Source organism: Selaginella moellendorffii, unplaced genomic scaffold (genome assembly GCF_000143415.4).
Source record: "Selaginella moellendorffii unplaced genomic scaffold, v1.0 SELMOscaffold_6, whole genome shotgun sequence".
NCBI lineage: Eukaryota > Viridiplantae > Streptophyta > Lycopodiopsida > Selaginellales > Selaginellaceae > Selaginella > Selaginella moellendorffii.
Genome location: NW_003314267.1, coordinates 3365165 through 3380764, shown reverse-complemented (window position 1 = coordinate 3380764; position 15600 = coordinate 3365165). Strand labels below are relative to the sequence as shown.

Genomic DNA, 15600 nt, shown 5'->3' with positions numbered 1-15600 from the left:
TGGCGCCACTGGCTCTCACCTCGCATTGCTAAAACCCTAGGTGGAAGAACTTCAAATATTTAATAAGCAATATACCAGCATATACTCGGAATAAAGTGGTATATTCTCTAGCATTCAAATCACTATCTAGAGCTCGCTTTTGCGTAGCTATGGCGGAGGAAGAGGAGGAGCACGCATTCCTCGCTTCCACAGCACCGCGCATTTTTGAGAGCGTTTGATGTCCAGCAGCGCGGAGAGGACGAGGATCGACCGATTCCGCACCCGCTGCCGAGGTCACGTCTCCTCTGGGTGTCGCTGTGGCTGCGATCTCGGCTGGAGGAATCGCGCTTCTCTTCCGTGCGCCCGGCATTGGATTCCACACCGCTGGATCGGCCCGGGATGGAGCAGCAATGGTGCTGGGGTTTCACTTCCAGGCGCCCCCAAACAGCAGCATCTGGATGATCAGTCCAAACGCCCCGGTGTTCTATCGCGGATTCTACCATCTCTTCTACCGATTCACCACTCCATCGTCGTCCAAGAGCAAGAACCAGAGCTCCTGGGGCCACGCCATCGCCAAGGACCTCCTCCACTGGACGCATCTCCCCGCGGCGCTGGATCCCGGGCCAGAGAGGTACGACGAGCAAGGAATTCTTGGTGGATCCATGACGCTTCTCGTTCAGGGCCCCGTCATCCTCTACACTGGAATCTCCAGCGATGGCGCCACCACACAGAATGCCGCTGTCCCGGTCGATCCAGGCGACGCCATGCTCAAGCACTGGAAGAAGATCGCCCAAAACCCTCTCATTCCAGCAGGAGGAAGGGTGGCGATGAGAGATCCAAGCAGCGCGTGGAGGGATTCTTCTTGGCGGATCCTTCTTGGCGGCGAGAATGCCAGCGATGGCGTTGGATTGGTCTACTGGAGCAACGATTTCCTGGACGGGGAGTGGAAGAGGCTGTAGACACCACTGCTGCGAATGCCAGGAGCTGGGATTTTGGAATCTCCAGATTTCTTCCAGGTTCCATCGGCAGGATTTGCATCTCGTTGCTTTTAGCAAGGCCAGACTTTTTCGTGGAGTGGCTGCGCAGGAGCAAGGAGCTCGTTCTTGAGCTGGTGAAAGTCCTCCTCGGTATCAGAGGTAAACTTTTGGAGTGCTGACGTTCTCCCGTTCTGGACGTGCTGCCTTGGGAGATCAAGCAGAAGTTACAGGAAACGGTTTCTACGCCCAAAGATCTGGAAAAAGACCTGTTGGAGCTCATGGTGATCACAGGTGATCCTTTCCTCGTCTTGACGCGTCGAAGCGGTGGTCACGATAATGTACTGCGACGTGTTGGCATCGAGCCTTCTCCCGTGGCTGCTCTGCAAAAATCAGTCCAAGCGCTGCGAGAGAAGCTCGAGAAAGGGAAGAAACTTCTGGGCGACCACGTCAAAAGGCTGCTAACCAATCGCTGGGACTTGCGAGAGTGGCAATAAGCTTGATCTCATGTAGATAGTACCATAGAGCGAACTACGTAAAATAGAAGAAACGTTAATAGCAAACAACTATAAGCAACAGAAACCTTAGCGATACTTGAAAAAAATATTAACTTAGCCACAGTTAAAATCACAACTTTTTACCTTTCGTTCTATTGATAATTACAGCACGATTCATTCCCAAGTTGTGTGTTTGACTCCTTAGATGAATAATTCTCGTAAATATCTGATACACTCTGGTTTGGTCCCACTAGGATTTCGTAGCTGCCATATAAACATAGCTTCTTTCTGTAAAACAACCATTCGATAATATCTTGTGAATGGAAGGTTCAAAGAATTACCAGCTCACCCACTCTCGGACCGCTAACAATGTGAAATTCGAGTTTGAGATCGTTCCCCGTGAGCAGAGGTTTTAAATTTAACAATCCTGAAAAAAGTATTGAATATTGAAAACGAAAAAATCTACTACTTCTTACCAGATAAGCTGATGCTTTTTAGAATAGCGTTAAACACGTCTTTCTGCTGGACGCTAGGGGCTGGCACGGAGAGAAATAAAGCAGCAGCTGACAAGCTGAAGTCCCTGTCTCTGAAGGCTAGGCCGGCCTCTACTCGAAAACTTTCGTTGAAAAGACAAGGTAATCCTCCAGAAAGTGTACATTTGTTCAACTCATACCAATCTTGCACGAAGGTATTTCCAATTGCTTTGTACAATGCTTTCACCTGGTACACGAGACAGTTCAAGAGAGGAAGGAAATGTATAGAACGTGTACCTTTTTAAGCATTGCTTTTAATCCTATTCTCTCGGCCATCGAGCCCAAAACTGTATCGTTTTCTTTCTTGAATGGATAGAGAATCCCAGCAACAAGAACAAGACGCCTTTCACCTTCCTGCGTTGAGTAAGTTAAAGAGTCAAAACCAAAGTGTTCAGTGTAAGTACCTCAGGAATGTTGACAGACTCTAGAGTCTCGCAAACGACTTGAAAGTCCTTCACACTAGCAAAGATTTAAATGAGTTCGAGAAACGAAAAGGAGGGACTGAACTGACTACCTTTGCGCACTCACTGGCCTCGTAAAAATCAGAGGCCAATAACCAAGCTTGTGCAGCAGGCACATCGCCCGAGCAGGATTCTTTCCGAAGAGCATGGCTTGAATCTGAAATACGAATGTAAGAGGCACACGAAAAATAAAAACCAAGAGATCGTTATTCCACCTCCTGAGAAATGCGCTCCCTGGTGATCTTTGTTTCGAATGCAGCCTTCACAGAATCAGCAGATGCCACGCACTCCAGTTCCTCGTCCAGCTCAAAATTAAAGCGCGCCGCTGATCAGGAAAAAGAAAGGTAATTAGAATTCTAAGGTGAAGACAAGTAGTCACAGACCAAACCGAATGGATCTCAGGACACGCAATGGATCATCTAGAAAAGTAACGAGCGGAGGCAACGGAGTCCTGATCTTTCCAAGCTTGAGGTCCATTGCACCTGGCCAACACAGTTGTGGAAAGAATCGAAAGATGAAATATACACAAACCTCGACCAGTGAAGTCCTCAACCTTGTCAGCCGCAACGTTGTAGAAGAGGCTGTTGATCGTGAGATCTCTCCGGTAAGCGTCTTCGGAAGGTGTTCCAAATTTCTAGCAAGAAGGAAAAGAGCGTAAGAACAAGAGGAAGTCGAGTGAAAATCAAAAGGGCCATAGTACCATTGATGTTGGGATCCTGGAATCGTTGGAGTAGGTCTCGGATCGGAGATTAACAACATCAAGCTCTCCACCCAGGATCTCCAGCTTGGTCGTTTCTAAATGCTTGGATCGTTCTGGATTGCTACAACATGTAAATTCCAGTTGTTAGAAAAATAACAAGCTCTAGACACACAAACCTTTTGATAACTTTGTAAGAACACGAAGGATCGGTCTTCCTCAAGCACGGGAGCACACGATCACAGAACTGCTGCCCAGTCATACCATCCAGCGCAATATCCAAATCGTGGCTCTCGACGCCAAGGAGCTGCGCGAATTGAATTGAGCTAGAACGATTCAAGCTAAATGATCTAGACCTTATCGCGCACCCATCCGCCCGCCACTCTCACCTCGGTCTTCAAGTCGCATTTACGGATCGCCAGACGGAGAGCGTCGAGAATCTTCGCTTCCTCGCGCGTGAGCACGATCGTCGCCATGAGCTCTAGAACCCTAAAGGAAGACCCTTGAGAATTAAAACTCCCGCCAAAACTCTACGTCCCGGTGCTTGGGATACCTCGAGAGGGGTATCTCCATCTAGGCTTTTCAACGATGTTAGGTCCAGAGCTTAGCCACCGTGAGCAACGAACTTCTCTACGTGAGCTGAGGATTTTACGTTTTATAACATTCTAATATGCTTTTCTTTCCTGTAGAGCATTCTGGAGGTTCTGGAGCTGGAAGGGACGAGCGTCCGGTGTGAGTTGGGCAGCTCGATAGAGAGTTTAATTCCGAAGGTAAGGTATCTGCAGGGAGCGTGAGTGACAAATATTTACAACCTCGTCAATAGGTGCTGAAAACACTCTCGTTCAGCGACGTGATAAGTCTCTTCCGATGGCTTCTTCCCCTCAAGGAAACGTCTGGGCAGGTATGTAAAGAAGTCTTACGAGTCTTCTTCGTGTTTTTACGAGTGTCCCTTGCTCGCAGCTGATGTTGCTCCGGACGCTTATCCGAGACAAAGGCCCGAGCGGTGACTGGAGCTCCGCTCTCTTCTGGGATGGCTTTTAACGTCTCGAGCGATACGCTTCTATCCAACTGACGGTGACAAAGCGACCAAGGCCATGCGCATCAGAAGCTTCCGCGAGCAGACGAAAACGGTACTGTGGTGTTCCATTGTTGTTTCACTAACTTCGTTGTCCAGGTAGAAATCGCCGTGAATGTGTACCTCGGGGTGGTTTGGATGGAAGGCAAGGGCAAGAGTAATTACACAGGTCTGCTTGCGCGTCCTGACATGGAAGTGGAGGCTTAAGCCTCTTCGTGAGCAGGGCAAAACCGTTCGTCTCAGCGAGCCACTGTGGAAGCATGAGGTTGATATGGCGCGTTCCATTATCGAGTACGCTCTTCGTGTCAATCAGGACCCGGAGGAATGGCATGCTTCTGCCTTGAGAGAAACTCTCTTAGGTTTTGAATACAATGGAATATACGAGAATAGTTTAAGTGAGAATATACCTCCTGCACGACTACTATTTAAGTTTCTGTAATTTTATACTAGGGCAAGCATGGAAGAACCTCCAAAGGTTGTATTGACAGAGATTGAGGAGTTTTGCTCGGGTCTACAGCAGAATCACGAAGGTAAGCATGTGATTTGATTCCAATTTTCACTGTTCTTATATTTGATATCTACCAGCTACTACTAGAGATGAAGAAGCCTACAGCAGGATGGATTTCAAATCTTTGCTGCCAACAAAAGAGGATCACGTAGGGAAAGGACTGGCTGGCGTTCTTCAATTTTTTCGAGAGAATGGGAGCTTGAAGGAATCTAGAGGCGAATGGATTGGAAGAAGCAGAGACAAAAGGACACCAGAAAATGGTAAATTCGAATTCAACTTGGACCACCGCGATGAGCATGGCCGAACTGTAAGTTTTTGTTCTATTTACTTTCTGATTTTACTTTATGTTTGATGCAGCTGACCCCCAAGGAAGCCTTCCGGCAGTTCTCACATAAGTTCCACCATGTAAAACCGGGGAAAAGGAAGCAAGAGAAGAAGCTAAAGAAGCAAGAACAGGAGCTAAAGAAGAGGAAGAAAGAAGAACACTCTCTGGAGTTTATGGAGAGATTGAGAGGCATTCAAATCAAGTCAGGAACAGCTTACATTAGAACTTGACAAGGAGTTAACTTGTCAGCTAAATGATTTCTAATAACGTTGTATGAGTGCAATTCTATTTGCACCAAGGGCTTTCATACACACGGCCGCAGTAGTGCTATGGTAAAGCACCACAATCCTTCTTCCACAAGCCATTTGGAAGAGGCCAAGAATTTCTTTGACTTGATAAAAGACACGCTCCATTTGGACGATGCAAAACGCAACTTTGACTATGCATCTAGTTTCAGTTGCGTATGGAAGAGACAGACAACGGCATCTGGCAAAGTTCGAATGCAATGATGTACGGTAAAGGTGGTCTTTGATTCCACCGCGATCCTTATTCGCAAGCTTGTGATGACTTGAACGGGCATTTGGAGGAGGCCAAAAGACACGCTCCAAGGTCATCTGGAAGATGCAAAACGCATCTTTGACTGTACATCTAGTTTCAGGGACACAATCATGGCGTACGGAAGAGACATAAGGCGAAATAAACATCTGAGGAGGTCTCTTGGAACAGCATTTTATTCAAGCACTTGCCGGAAACTCCGGAAGAGACTTTGAAAAAAGGCTTAGGGGCGGTTCAAAGAAGAATTCGTCGAGATAGCCCAACTCGGTGGCCCATCTTTTTCCTGTGGGGCGAGATCTTTCAATGGCTTTGACGGACCATGTCGATGTCCACCTTTTTCAAGGGCCTCTGCTATTGACGATGTTAGCCTACAATTGCAGACCTCAAATTAGACACGAGAGGATTGACCATCCAATCTATGGAAACAGACGTGTGGAGGCAAAGGTGTTAGCTTGCAATATAAAACTCTTTAGGCTCCTGGGGATATTAAATTTTTCTTCAACGCTTCCCTGGATCCACAAACTTCAGCAGTGCTGGAAAAGCTTATATTCTAGCAAGAAGGCAAAGTTTTTGCAATGTCAAAGGTTTTGCTCAGCAGCTTTCAACGCACTGGCGGTGGAAGCCTCCAGTTATTTGGAGGCACTAATCTCAAGAGCAACGCACAGCCGAATCGGTTTCGGAAAGGTAAGTTCATCAAACTAGCTTCGCACTGAAACTGGCCTGCTATATTAATTATGCAGTTAGCTGCTGTGCTTCAAAGCCAGCTGAGGTTCTAGTAAGTCGAAGCACCATCGTTACAAGATTGACTGGAGCTGATTTCTTCCTACTTGTTCACAGGAGAAGCGGGAAAAGGAGAAGCAGCAGCCATATCAAGGCATTCTCCACGTCCAGGCTGGCGATCGAATCGAGGAGCTTGATCACAGAGAAACGTCTCTGCTCGTCAAGGAAGTGAAGGGATGGCTGATGAAACTCGCGAGTGGCAAGTGGGAAATCAGTCCTTCGACTTACGACACCGCCTGGGTCGCCCGAATCCCGTCCGACTCCGACTCCTCTCTTCCCGAGTTCCCGGAGGCCCTGGAGTGGATCATCAACAGTCAACTTCCGGATGGATCATGGGGTGATGATTGTCACTTGCAACTCTATGACAGAGTGTTTTCCACGCTCTCTTGCCTGGTCACGCTCAACCTCTGGGACATCGGGCACAACAGCATTGCGCAAGGCATGGCTCTTTTCTGATCTTCTGGTCATATCCTGGACTGTTTTTCGACTCTGATTCTTCGCAGGCACGAAGTTTTTGCGTGAGAACATGATCAAGCTCAACCATGCCGATGGAGATTTCTTGTCAGGTTTCGAGGTGACGTTTCCAATGATGCTCCACGAAGCAAAGCGGGTGGGCCTTAAGCTTCCGTATGACACAGAGTTCACGAGGTTGCTTGAGATCTCCACCACGGAGAAATTGGCGAAGTGAGTTCTTCAATTATGTAATCTTTGGTTTGAAAACGTTTGGTGTTCGTCCAGGATTTCTTTGGATAGACTCCATTCCACTCCCACCACGTTGCTATACTCCTTGGAGGGCCTTCAAGGTCTTGAGATTGACTGGCAAAAGATCCTCAAGCTTCAGTCCAAAGATGGATCCTTTTTTAGCTCGCCCTCGTCAACCGCATGTGTTTACTTGAAGACCAAGGACAAAAAATCGTTGCAATACTTGCAAAAAGCTATGAAAAATCAAAACTATGCTGGTAAACCGCTGTCTTCTTCAATCCTTTGTACTAATCGACTATGCTGTGCAGTTTCTTGTCATTACCCTATTGATCTCTTCGAAAGTTTACGGGTGGTCGACACCATTGAGCGCTTGGGCATTGACCTCTTCTTCAGAGATGAGATCAAAGCCGTCCTTGACTACCTGTATAGGTACAATGCTGCTATACTTTTAGTACTTACTTTGGGTTTGCACCAGCTTCTGGACAAACGAAGGAATTGGATGGGAATCTACGTGCATAGTCAATGACATCGAGGACACAGCAATGGCCTTCCGTATCCTTCGGATGCATGGATATAGTGTATCTCCAGGTACAAAAACGTTTTGTGATGGAAGAATCTAAATCTCGGAACTACGCACAGATGCATTCAACCAGTTCTGGCTGCCAGGAGACAAGTTTTGCTGCTTTGTTGGTGAATTGCCACATGGGGTCTCTGCAATGCTCCACTTGTATCGGGCTTCCCAAGTTGATTTTCCGAATGAGGAGATTCTTACAAAGACTTTCAAGTACTCCCACGATTATTTACTTAATGTTGAAAGCTCTCACACATCGGCAACCAAGAAAAACCTCATGGGAGAGGTAATGAGATCTAGATAGCTTGAAAATCCAGATGTATCTATTATCTCTACAGGTCACATTTGAGCTAGAAAATCCACTTCATGACTGCTTGCCGAGGATTTACAATAATGCATATATCAAGCACTATAGCATTGATGATCCTTGGATTGCTAAGACTATTTATCGGTAAGTGACATTCATATTAACCTTTATAACCTCCTCTTACATCTCTTTTGTTAAAAGATTGCCTCATGTGAATAACAAAGTACTTTTAGAACTTGCAAATCGGTATGCTCAACAATGTCAATCATATCAACGTTCTGAGCTGAAAATATTGGTGGAGTAAGTGAAAAAATATTTTTATTAAACAAAAATAATTCATTGGTGTGTTTTTATTTAGATGGTGGCATTCATCGCACTTTGAAGATATCCCTTCTACAAGATTTAAATCTAATGTTAATATGCTCCCCTATATTTACTATGTTATTTGCTCAACTTTCCATGAGCAAAACTTTGGCCAGTTGAGAATTTTTTTCACGAAAACTTGCTGCATGAACACTTTATTTGATGATCTTTTGGATAGTGCAAAAAGCATTACAGAGCTTGATCATCTCCAAAATATGATTGAAAGGTTATATGCATCAATTTTTAAAAGTTAAAATAACAGTTTCTTCTTTATTTTCATGCAGGTGGGATACATCTTTTTTATCACAAAAAGAATATAAGATTATCTTTCAAGAATTCTATAATACCATTCTTGTTATGACTGAAATGGCCTCTAAAATAAATCAAAATCTATCTCCGGAATTCATCCACAAATACCTTTTAGCAATTGTAAGTATTTTCCATTTATTTTTTCAATGGCTTAATAGGGTTGTTTACATAAATCTTTACAGGGCACTGAACTTATAAAATCTGGGATTATTGATGCTCGCTGGAAACTTCAAGGATATATTCCAGGTTTTGAGGAGTATATGGAAAACGCTGAAGTTAGCATCGGCATTGCAACTCACTTACTTATGGGCATATTATTTTGTGGTGACCATTTAACAGAAGAGTTATTAAACATCATTTATGATAGCAAGCTTCTTAAACTTGGTAGTATCATCTCTAGGATTTGCAATGACATCCAAACATATAAGGTTCCTTCTCTTCCTATATTTGACTTTTATTATTTTTAATCTCTTTCTTTATTTTTAGATTGAGATGAAACTGGGGCAATCAGCACATGGAGTTTCTTGTTATATGAAAGACCACCCGGGTGAAACTGAAGAAGATGCACTAGCATACTTACAAAGTTTGCTCGAGAAAACCAAAAAGCAACTCAACGAAATTTATTTCACTGAGAAAGATTTACCCAAAAATATCAAAAGGTTTAACTTTGATATAGCACGGATGATGATGTTCACCTACAACAAAGCAAAGCAGGATCTCTTTAGAAACCCAAATAAAGAGCTTCAAAACATGATTGAATTTTGTTTGAAAGCTTAATGTAACATATATATGTTTTTATAATATATTCCCAGAGTTCCTTCCTCAAACAAAAACCAAACCTTAACTAATGGTTAAGAAAACATTTAAAGGAAAAACAAAAGGGTGAATGTCTGTTAGCCCTTTATGTTTGCCTCGACCTTCATCATCCACGTCAGGCTTCGTTCGCCAGCTCAAGGATAACAAAAGCAACGAGTAGTGAAGCGTTTCAGATCTACAATTCTATCCTTTTGCCGAAGATCTTCCTCCAAAACTGATGCCAGCCAAAACTGAAAACTCAGGAAGGAGAAAAACGCTACAAGAGAATACCTTCTGCATTGAAGGCTCATATAAATACGCCATTACGACAAGTCTTACGGCATCGGCTAGTAAAATCCTGGATTTGCCGCAAGAAACCGCAAATCTGTCATCTGATAATAATGCGTTCAAATATTTAATTATTATTAAGAGTACCAGTATATACTAGAAACTGGGAATAAGGTGTTTTCAAATCACTATCTAGAGCTCGCTTTTGCGTAGCTATGGCGGAGGAAGAGGAGGAGCACGCATTCCTCGCTTCCACAGCGCCGCGCATTTTGAGAGCGTTTGATGTCCAGCAGCGCGGAGAGGACGAGGATCGACCGATTCCGCACCCGCTGCCGAGGTCGCGTCTCCTCTGGGTGTCGCTGCTCGTTCTCCTGGCCGCGATCTCGGCTGGAGGAATCGCGCTTCTCTTCCGTGCGCCCGGCATTGGATTCCACACCGCTGGATCGGCCCGGGATGGAGCAGCAATGGTGCTGGGGTTTCACTTCCAGGCGCCCACAAACAGCAGCATCTGGATGATCAGTCCAAACGCCCCGGTGTTCTATCGCGGATTCTACCATCTCTTCTACCGATTCACCACTCCATCGTCGTCCAAGAGCAAGAACCAGAGCTCCTGGGGCCACGCCATCGCCAAGGACCTCCTCCACTGGACGCATCTCCCCACGGCGCTGGATCCCGGGCCAGAGAGGTACGACGAGCAAGGAATTCTTGGCGGATCCATGACGCTTCTCGTACAGGGTCCCGTGATCCTCTACACTGGAATCTCCAGCGATGGCGCCACCACACAGAATGCCGCTGTCCCGGTCGATCCAGGCGACGCCATGCTCAAGCACTGGAAGAAGATCGCCCAAAACCCTCTCATTCCAGCAGGAGGAAGGGTGGCGATGAGAGATCCAAGCAGCGCGTGGAGGGATTCTTCTTGGCGGATCCTTCTTGGCGGCGAGAATGCCAGCGATGGCGTTGGATTGGTCTACTGGAGCAACGATTTCCTGGACGGGGAGTGGAAGAGGCTGGAGACACCACTGCTGCGAATGCCAGGAGCTGGGATTTTGGAATCTCCAGATTTCTTCCAGGTTTCCGAGAGCAAGCACGTCGTCAAGGCGAGCTTGCGCGATGACCCAGCCGCCACCTTTGGATCCGACAGCTATGCCGTGGGGAGATACTTCTCAGAGAATGGGAGCTTTGTTCCAGACGACGACCATGGAGCTGGAAGAACTCTTGGGCTCCGCTACGATCACGGCAACAGCTTCTTCGCCTCCAAATCTTTCGCGGACACTGACAAGGATCGTCGAGTGCTCTGGGCGTTGCTCCCGGAAGATCCTCCCAGCAAGGTGGCGGCTCGAGCTCCTCCCGTCCAAAGCATTCCTCGAAAGTTGTGGCTCGGTAGCGACGAAGACGAGGAGGAACTGCTACTCCAGCTTCCAGTGGACGAACTCGCGAGCTTGCGAATCGGTCCCGGGATCCACATGGCCGATGTCACGCTGGAGCCGGGTGCCGTGATCCAAGTTGGAGGAGACGCTCTTCCGCAACTGGACGCGGAGCTCGTCTTCGAGCTTCCAGATCTCACCACCCAGATGAGCATGGAGAACTTCGACGTCGAGTTTAGCAGCACTGGCAACGCGGCCGCGCACTGCCGGAAGAAAGGAGCTCGAGTGAATGGTATCCTGGGACCGTTTGGATTGCTGGTGCTGGCCACTGGAGATCTCGCCGAGCACACCGCCATCTTCTTCCACCTCGGGAGATCCAGAAAGGGCCCTGTTGCTCTAGTCTGTGCCGATCACAGCCGATCATCACTGGCAAACCATCCCGAGGAAGATCTGTCCGCTGCTGCTTTGCATGGAGCCTTCGTCCACCTGGATGATCCAACCGTGTTTCGCAAGGTGGCGAAGGCGGAGGTGGAGGTGCTGGAGCTGCGAGTTCTGGTGGACAACTCGGTGGTGGAGACGTTTGCGCAGGGCGGGAAGATCAGCATCACTTCCAGAGTGTATCCAACGCTGGCAAGGGGTGACGCTGCTCGGCTCTTTCTCTTTAACAACGGCAGCAACGCTGTCCGGTTGAAAAGGCTGGACGCTTGGACGATGAAAGCCGCGGAAGCAACGCTCTTGTAACATTATTCTTGACACTGGTCGCACTAGAAACTTCAGAGAACCTCGTCGTGTCCAGGTGAGACAAGTTGGTTCTTCCATTCTGTAGCATAAACATCAAACGCAATCCTTGCAGGGAAGTGTTGTAGCTCACGTACCTGAGTTTACCATGGTATCTTTTCAGGTGAAGAAACGAATTTCTTCCATTCTGTAACATAAACATCAACACAATCCTTGCAGGAAAGAAGTGTAGCTCACGTACCTGAGAGTATGAAGTTTACCATGGTATCTTCTGCTTGCAGTTCGCCGAGTAGAGCCTTCTCCTCTGCTCTTTGACAACCGCGGACGGGGAAGAGTCGAGCATCTCAAACAGCTCCTCCGTCGTCTCGTCGCCTTCGACGTCGCTCCCTTTCATCCTGTTGCGGAAGTCGAGCGGAAACACGTTGCAAGCCACGTACACCTTGAGCAGCTCGTTGTAGACGGTGGCGTCGCCGATGAAACGGTAGTGGAACATGATCCTCTCGGCGCCATCGATGTCCCTCCGAGCAGCAAACACGGGCAGCAGCGCCATCATCGTCTTGTAAGCCGGACGGATGTGTCTCGCGGGGATCGCCGCGACGCCTTCTTTGAGCCTCGCCAGCGCCAACTCGGTGTCGCCGCTCGCAATGTAACCTCTCACCAGGCTGTTGTATGGAGAAAACACCGCCTCGTTCAACCTGTGCCTCAGGACGTGCTCCGCTTTGGCCATGAGCCCGTTGCTCACGTAAACTTCGACCATGACAGCGTGTGGATTCGCTAGACTTTTGCTCAAATCCTGCGTGAGCAGCTCCTCGAAGACCTGCTCGGCTCTTTCTACGTTCTTGACACGCCCGAAGGCTGCCATGGCGCTGAGGTAGCTCGACTGATCGCAAGCCTGTGTGCCGCTCAAGCTCTTCAGCCTGCTCCAGATATCTTCCACACTGGCTGCTTTCCCGAGATAGCCGCAAACTTCCATTGTCTCCTGCAGAGTTTTTCTCAGCGCTGCATCGAGATCGATCTTTTTTACAGCTTCCTCTGCTTCTCTCTCGATTCCTTCCAGGCCACCACCGGCCTTGTCCTTGTAAGTGAGCAGCATCAAGTAAGTGTTGATACTCGGCTCCAGCCCCAGCTTGGACATTCTTTCGTACGTTTCCAGAACCTTGTCGTGCTTGTCCCGGTCCAAATACAACGCCATGAGCATGTTAAGGAGATCTGTAGACAGCACAGTCATCTGTTCGATCCACTTCTCGGACTTGGCGAGCGCGTTTCTCTTTGCGAGGCTGAAGATTAGCGCTGCTGTTACTTCCTCGGATCTGAAACGGGCTGGAATAATATCGTTGTAAAAGATCTCTGCTGCGTACGTAGATTGCTGCCGACAAGTTATAGCCATCTCCCAAATGTAGTGTGTCTGTGTAGTCTGGACCATGTTTTCCTCCCTGATACCCCTCAGCAGCTGTGCACGAAACAGTCAGCACACCAGGCGACAAAAAAAAAAAAGATGAGTTTTTTACCTGTAGAATCTCTTTGTAGCACTTCCTCTTCGCCAATCGATAGTAGACTTTGGACAACAAGGAGCTTGAGAAGGTGTTACCCTCACGAACCCACTCTTTGAGGCCCTGAAAGATATCAGGCTTGGACAGCAGCATCACGCAGAAGTCCGAGACGTCCTCGCTCTTGTAAGAATCAATGCTCTTACCCGCTTCTCCGACATACATCATCTGTGAGAATCTCGTCTCCGTTCCAACCGGCCACACCGGGAGCACCTGAGCATGCCTAGAGACGCTGCTGCTGCCGCTGCTCTCGCTGGAAAATGCGCGCACCCACTGGCGCCTTTGCCGCAGGAGTGACAACCAGCGAGACATTCTAAAACCCTATACCCTGCTGCTTCATTTGCCTCTTGAAGACCCCCTCTGGCGACATGTCGAGCTCCTCCAACAGCTTCTCCGTTTCCCTGTTCCCTTCGACACCGTTCGCTTGCATCCTTTCCATGAACTCTCTGGGGTGGCGCTTGCGAGAGATGTAGACCTTGAGGAACTCGTTGTACACTCCGGCATCACCTAGCTTCGTGTACCTCCGCATCAGCTCCTTGGCACCCTCTACGTCGCCGTTTGCTGCGTAGACTGGCAGCAGCACCATCATCGTTTTGTACTGCAGCCTGATGCTTTTCGCAGGCACAGCTGCAAGACCATCGTCCAGCTTCTTGAGCGCCTCTGAAATGTTGTTCGCTGCCATGTAGCCTTGAATCAAACTGTTGTACGGAGCGAACGAGTCGCGGTCCAGCTCCTTGCTTTGCAAGATACGTTCCGCCTTCTCCATCATCCCATTGCGAGCATAAACTTCCAGCATCAGAGCGTGTGGATTCTGCTCAAACTTCGTAAACTCGTCCGATCCAGCTAGAAGTTCCTTGCAAAGTGCTCGAGCCTTGGCGACCTCGCCAACCAGTCCCAGTGCAGTGATCGCGCTGAAGTAGCTGGACTGGTGGATATCACTTCTCGTTCTCTTCAGTGATCTCCAAAGCTCCTCGATACCATGCTGTTTCCCGACGTAGCCATAAACTTCCATCGCGTCGTTGAGCGTTCTAACCGGCGAGTCCTCCACATCAATGGTCTGCACAGCTCCAAGAGCTTCTCCCTCGATTGCATTCAATCCACCGGCACCCCTGTCCTTGCACTTGAGCAGCATGAGATAAGTTCTCACGCTCGGCTGGAGCCCCAAGCCCCGCATTCTCTCGAACATCTCCACCACCTTGTGGTGCTTGTCCCTGTTGAGATAGAGCACCATCATCACGTCGAGGATGTCCGTGGTGTGGACCTGGATCTTCTCTAGCCACTGCTCGGCCTTGGCGAGCCCGTTCTCTTTCGCGACACTAAGAAACAGCCCGACTGTGACCCGGTCAGTCCTCAGCTTCTCTGGAAGGCTGTCGTAGAAACGCTCGGCTTTGGCCATTCCTCGCCGCCGGGAGATGACACCAATCGCCCAGACGCAGTGCATGTCGGTGAACTTCACCAATCTCTCGCATCGAATGCCTTCTAGCAACTGAAAGGAATCAAAGTTTGAAGAACACAAGAAGCTATGAGAGAAAAACAGATGGATGGCAGCGTACCTTCATGATCTCGGTGTAGCGCTTGCGTTTCATGAGCCAGAAATAAATCGTGGAGAGCACGTCGCTGCTCAAACAGTTCCCTCTCCTCATCCATTTCTTCACAGCCTCGAAGGTGTCGGGCTTGGATTCGATCATCTCAAGCACTTTAGTGATCTTGTCGTCGTCGATCGCCTTCTCGTGCTGCTGGGGGAATTCTCGTCGCAGGGATGCCTCCGCGACATTTGCAGTGAGCAGTAGATCGTGTTTCTCGTCCCTTTGAGAAGGCCGAGTACCAAAGAGTGAGCTTCTGGTGAAAAAGCCTGCGCTCGCAATGCGCTGCTGCCACCTAGAAATCATCCATCAAAGAGTGAGAGGATTTCTAGAGATGCTTGCGGCCCTACCTGTGAGCGATGGCAGCCGATGGCAACAGGCGCAATGCTGCCATAAATCTTGTCAACGGTGTGGCAGCTCATCCATAACCCTAGACTCCAAAATGTAGTTTCTCTCTCTGTTGCTCTATTTACTGGTTTTTGTACCAGGCAAGCATGAAACGTTCCTCTTCAACATGAAAACGCTAAACTGGACACTTGTGGCTGTGGAACCACGTCTCGCTGGCGAGGTAAACTTAGTCACTTTGGTGTTCTTGTGTGCGAGTCGTAGTGCAAGGCCTGACTCTAGTGCACGCAACAATGAACAGTCA

General features: G+C 48.2%; 6 protein-coding genes across 7 annotated transcripts; 3 read left to right on the top strand and 3 right to left on the bottom strand.

Annotated features, from left to right (window-relative positions):
• The first annotated feature begins 131 nt into the window (after nucleotides 1-131).
• LOC9634964 (fructan 6-exohydrolase) lies at nucleotides 132-11842 on the top strand. Of its 2 annotated transcripts, XM_024670339.1 has the most exons (2): nucleotides 132-272; nucleotides 10057-11842. In XM_024670339.1, the coding sequence occupies exon 2, from the start codon at nucleotides 10184-10186 to the stop codon at nucleotides 11822-11824; it is 1641 nt and encodes a 546-aa protein (XP_024526107.1). In that variant the 5' UTR covers nucleotides 132-272; nucleotides 10057-10183; the 3' UTR covers nucleotides 11825-11842. The 2 variants fall into 2 exon arrangements, with proteins under 2 accessions (XP_024526107.1, XP_024526106.1); XM_024670338.1 differs by lacking the exon at nucleotides 132-272 and having other exon boundaries at nucleotides 9840-11842.
• On the top strand, nucleotides 218-1613 carry LOC9634965. The gene is made up of 2 exons (XM_024670773.1): nucleotides 218-610; nucleotides 660-1613. The coding sequence occupies exons 1-2, from the start codon at nucleotides 218-220 to the stop codon at nucleotides 936-938; spliced, it is 672 nt and encodes a 223-aa protein (XP_024526541.1). The 3' UTR covers nucleotides 939-1613.
• On the bottom strand, nucleotides 1916-3617 carry LOC9652078 (CCA tRNA nucleotidyltransferase, mitochondrial). The gene is made up of 10 exons (XM_024670772.1): nucleotides 3498-3617; nucleotides 3321-3448; nucleotides 3145-3265; nucleotides 2976-3078; nucleotides 2828-2926; nucleotides 2660-2769; nucleotides 2498-2601; nucleotides 2388-2442; nucleotides 2272-2337; nucleotides 1916-2170 (listed from the first exon to the last, which is right to left on the bottom strand). The coding sequence occupies exons 1-10, from the start codon at nucleotides 3615-3617 to the stop codon at nucleotides 1916-1918; spliced, it is 1161 nt and encodes a 386-aa protein (XP_024526540.1).
• Nucleotides 6093-9463, top strand: LOC9652076 (bifunctional diterpene synthase, chloroplastic-like). The gene is made up of 14 exons (XM_024670337.1): nucleotides 6093-6288; nucleotides 6345-6379; nucleotides 6442-6823; nucleotides 6888-7068; nucleotides 7123-7343; nucleotides 7395-7515; nucleotides 7562-7674; nucleotides 7726-7943; nucleotides 7996-8108; nucleotides 8166-8264; nucleotides 8323-8553; nucleotides 8612-8756; nucleotides 8819-9064; nucleotides 9123-9463. Exons 1-14 carry the CDS (start codon nucleotides 6180-6182, stop codon nucleotides 9411-9413), a joined length of 2505 nt encoding a protein of 834 aa, XP_024526105.1. The 5' UTR covers nucleotides 6093-6179; the 3' UTR covers nucleotides 9414-9463.
• On the bottom strand, nucleotides 11791-13781 carry LOC112344849 (pentatricopeptide repeat-containing protein At1g15480, mitochondrial-like). The gene is made up of 4 exons (XM_024670340.1): nucleotides 13330-13781; nucleotides 12063-13271; nucleotides 11959-12008; nucleotides 11791-11903 (listed from the first exon to the last, which is right to left on the bottom strand). Exons 1-2 carry the CDS (start codon nucleotides 13678-13680, stop codon nucleotides 12078-12080), a joined length of 1545 nt encoding a protein of 514 aa, XP_024526108.1. The 5' UTR covers nucleotides 13681-13781; the 3' UTR covers nucleotides 11791-11903; nucleotides 11959-12008; nucleotides 12063-12077.
• On the bottom strand, nucleotides 13623-15367 carry LOC9652075 (pentatricopeptide repeat-containing protein At1g15480, mitochondrial). Its single transcript, XM_024670341.1, has 3 exons — nucleotides 15302-15367; nucleotides 14922-15246; nucleotides 13623-14854 (listed from the first exon to the last, which is right to left on the bottom strand). The coding sequence occupies exons 1-3, from the start codon at nucleotides 15343-15345 to the stop codon at nucleotides 13682-13684; spliced, it is 1542 nt and encodes a 513-aa protein (XP_024526109.1). The 5' UTR covers nucleotides 15346-15367; the 3' UTR covers nucleotides 13623-13681.
• Nucleotides 15368-15600: the final 233 nt, after the last annotated feature.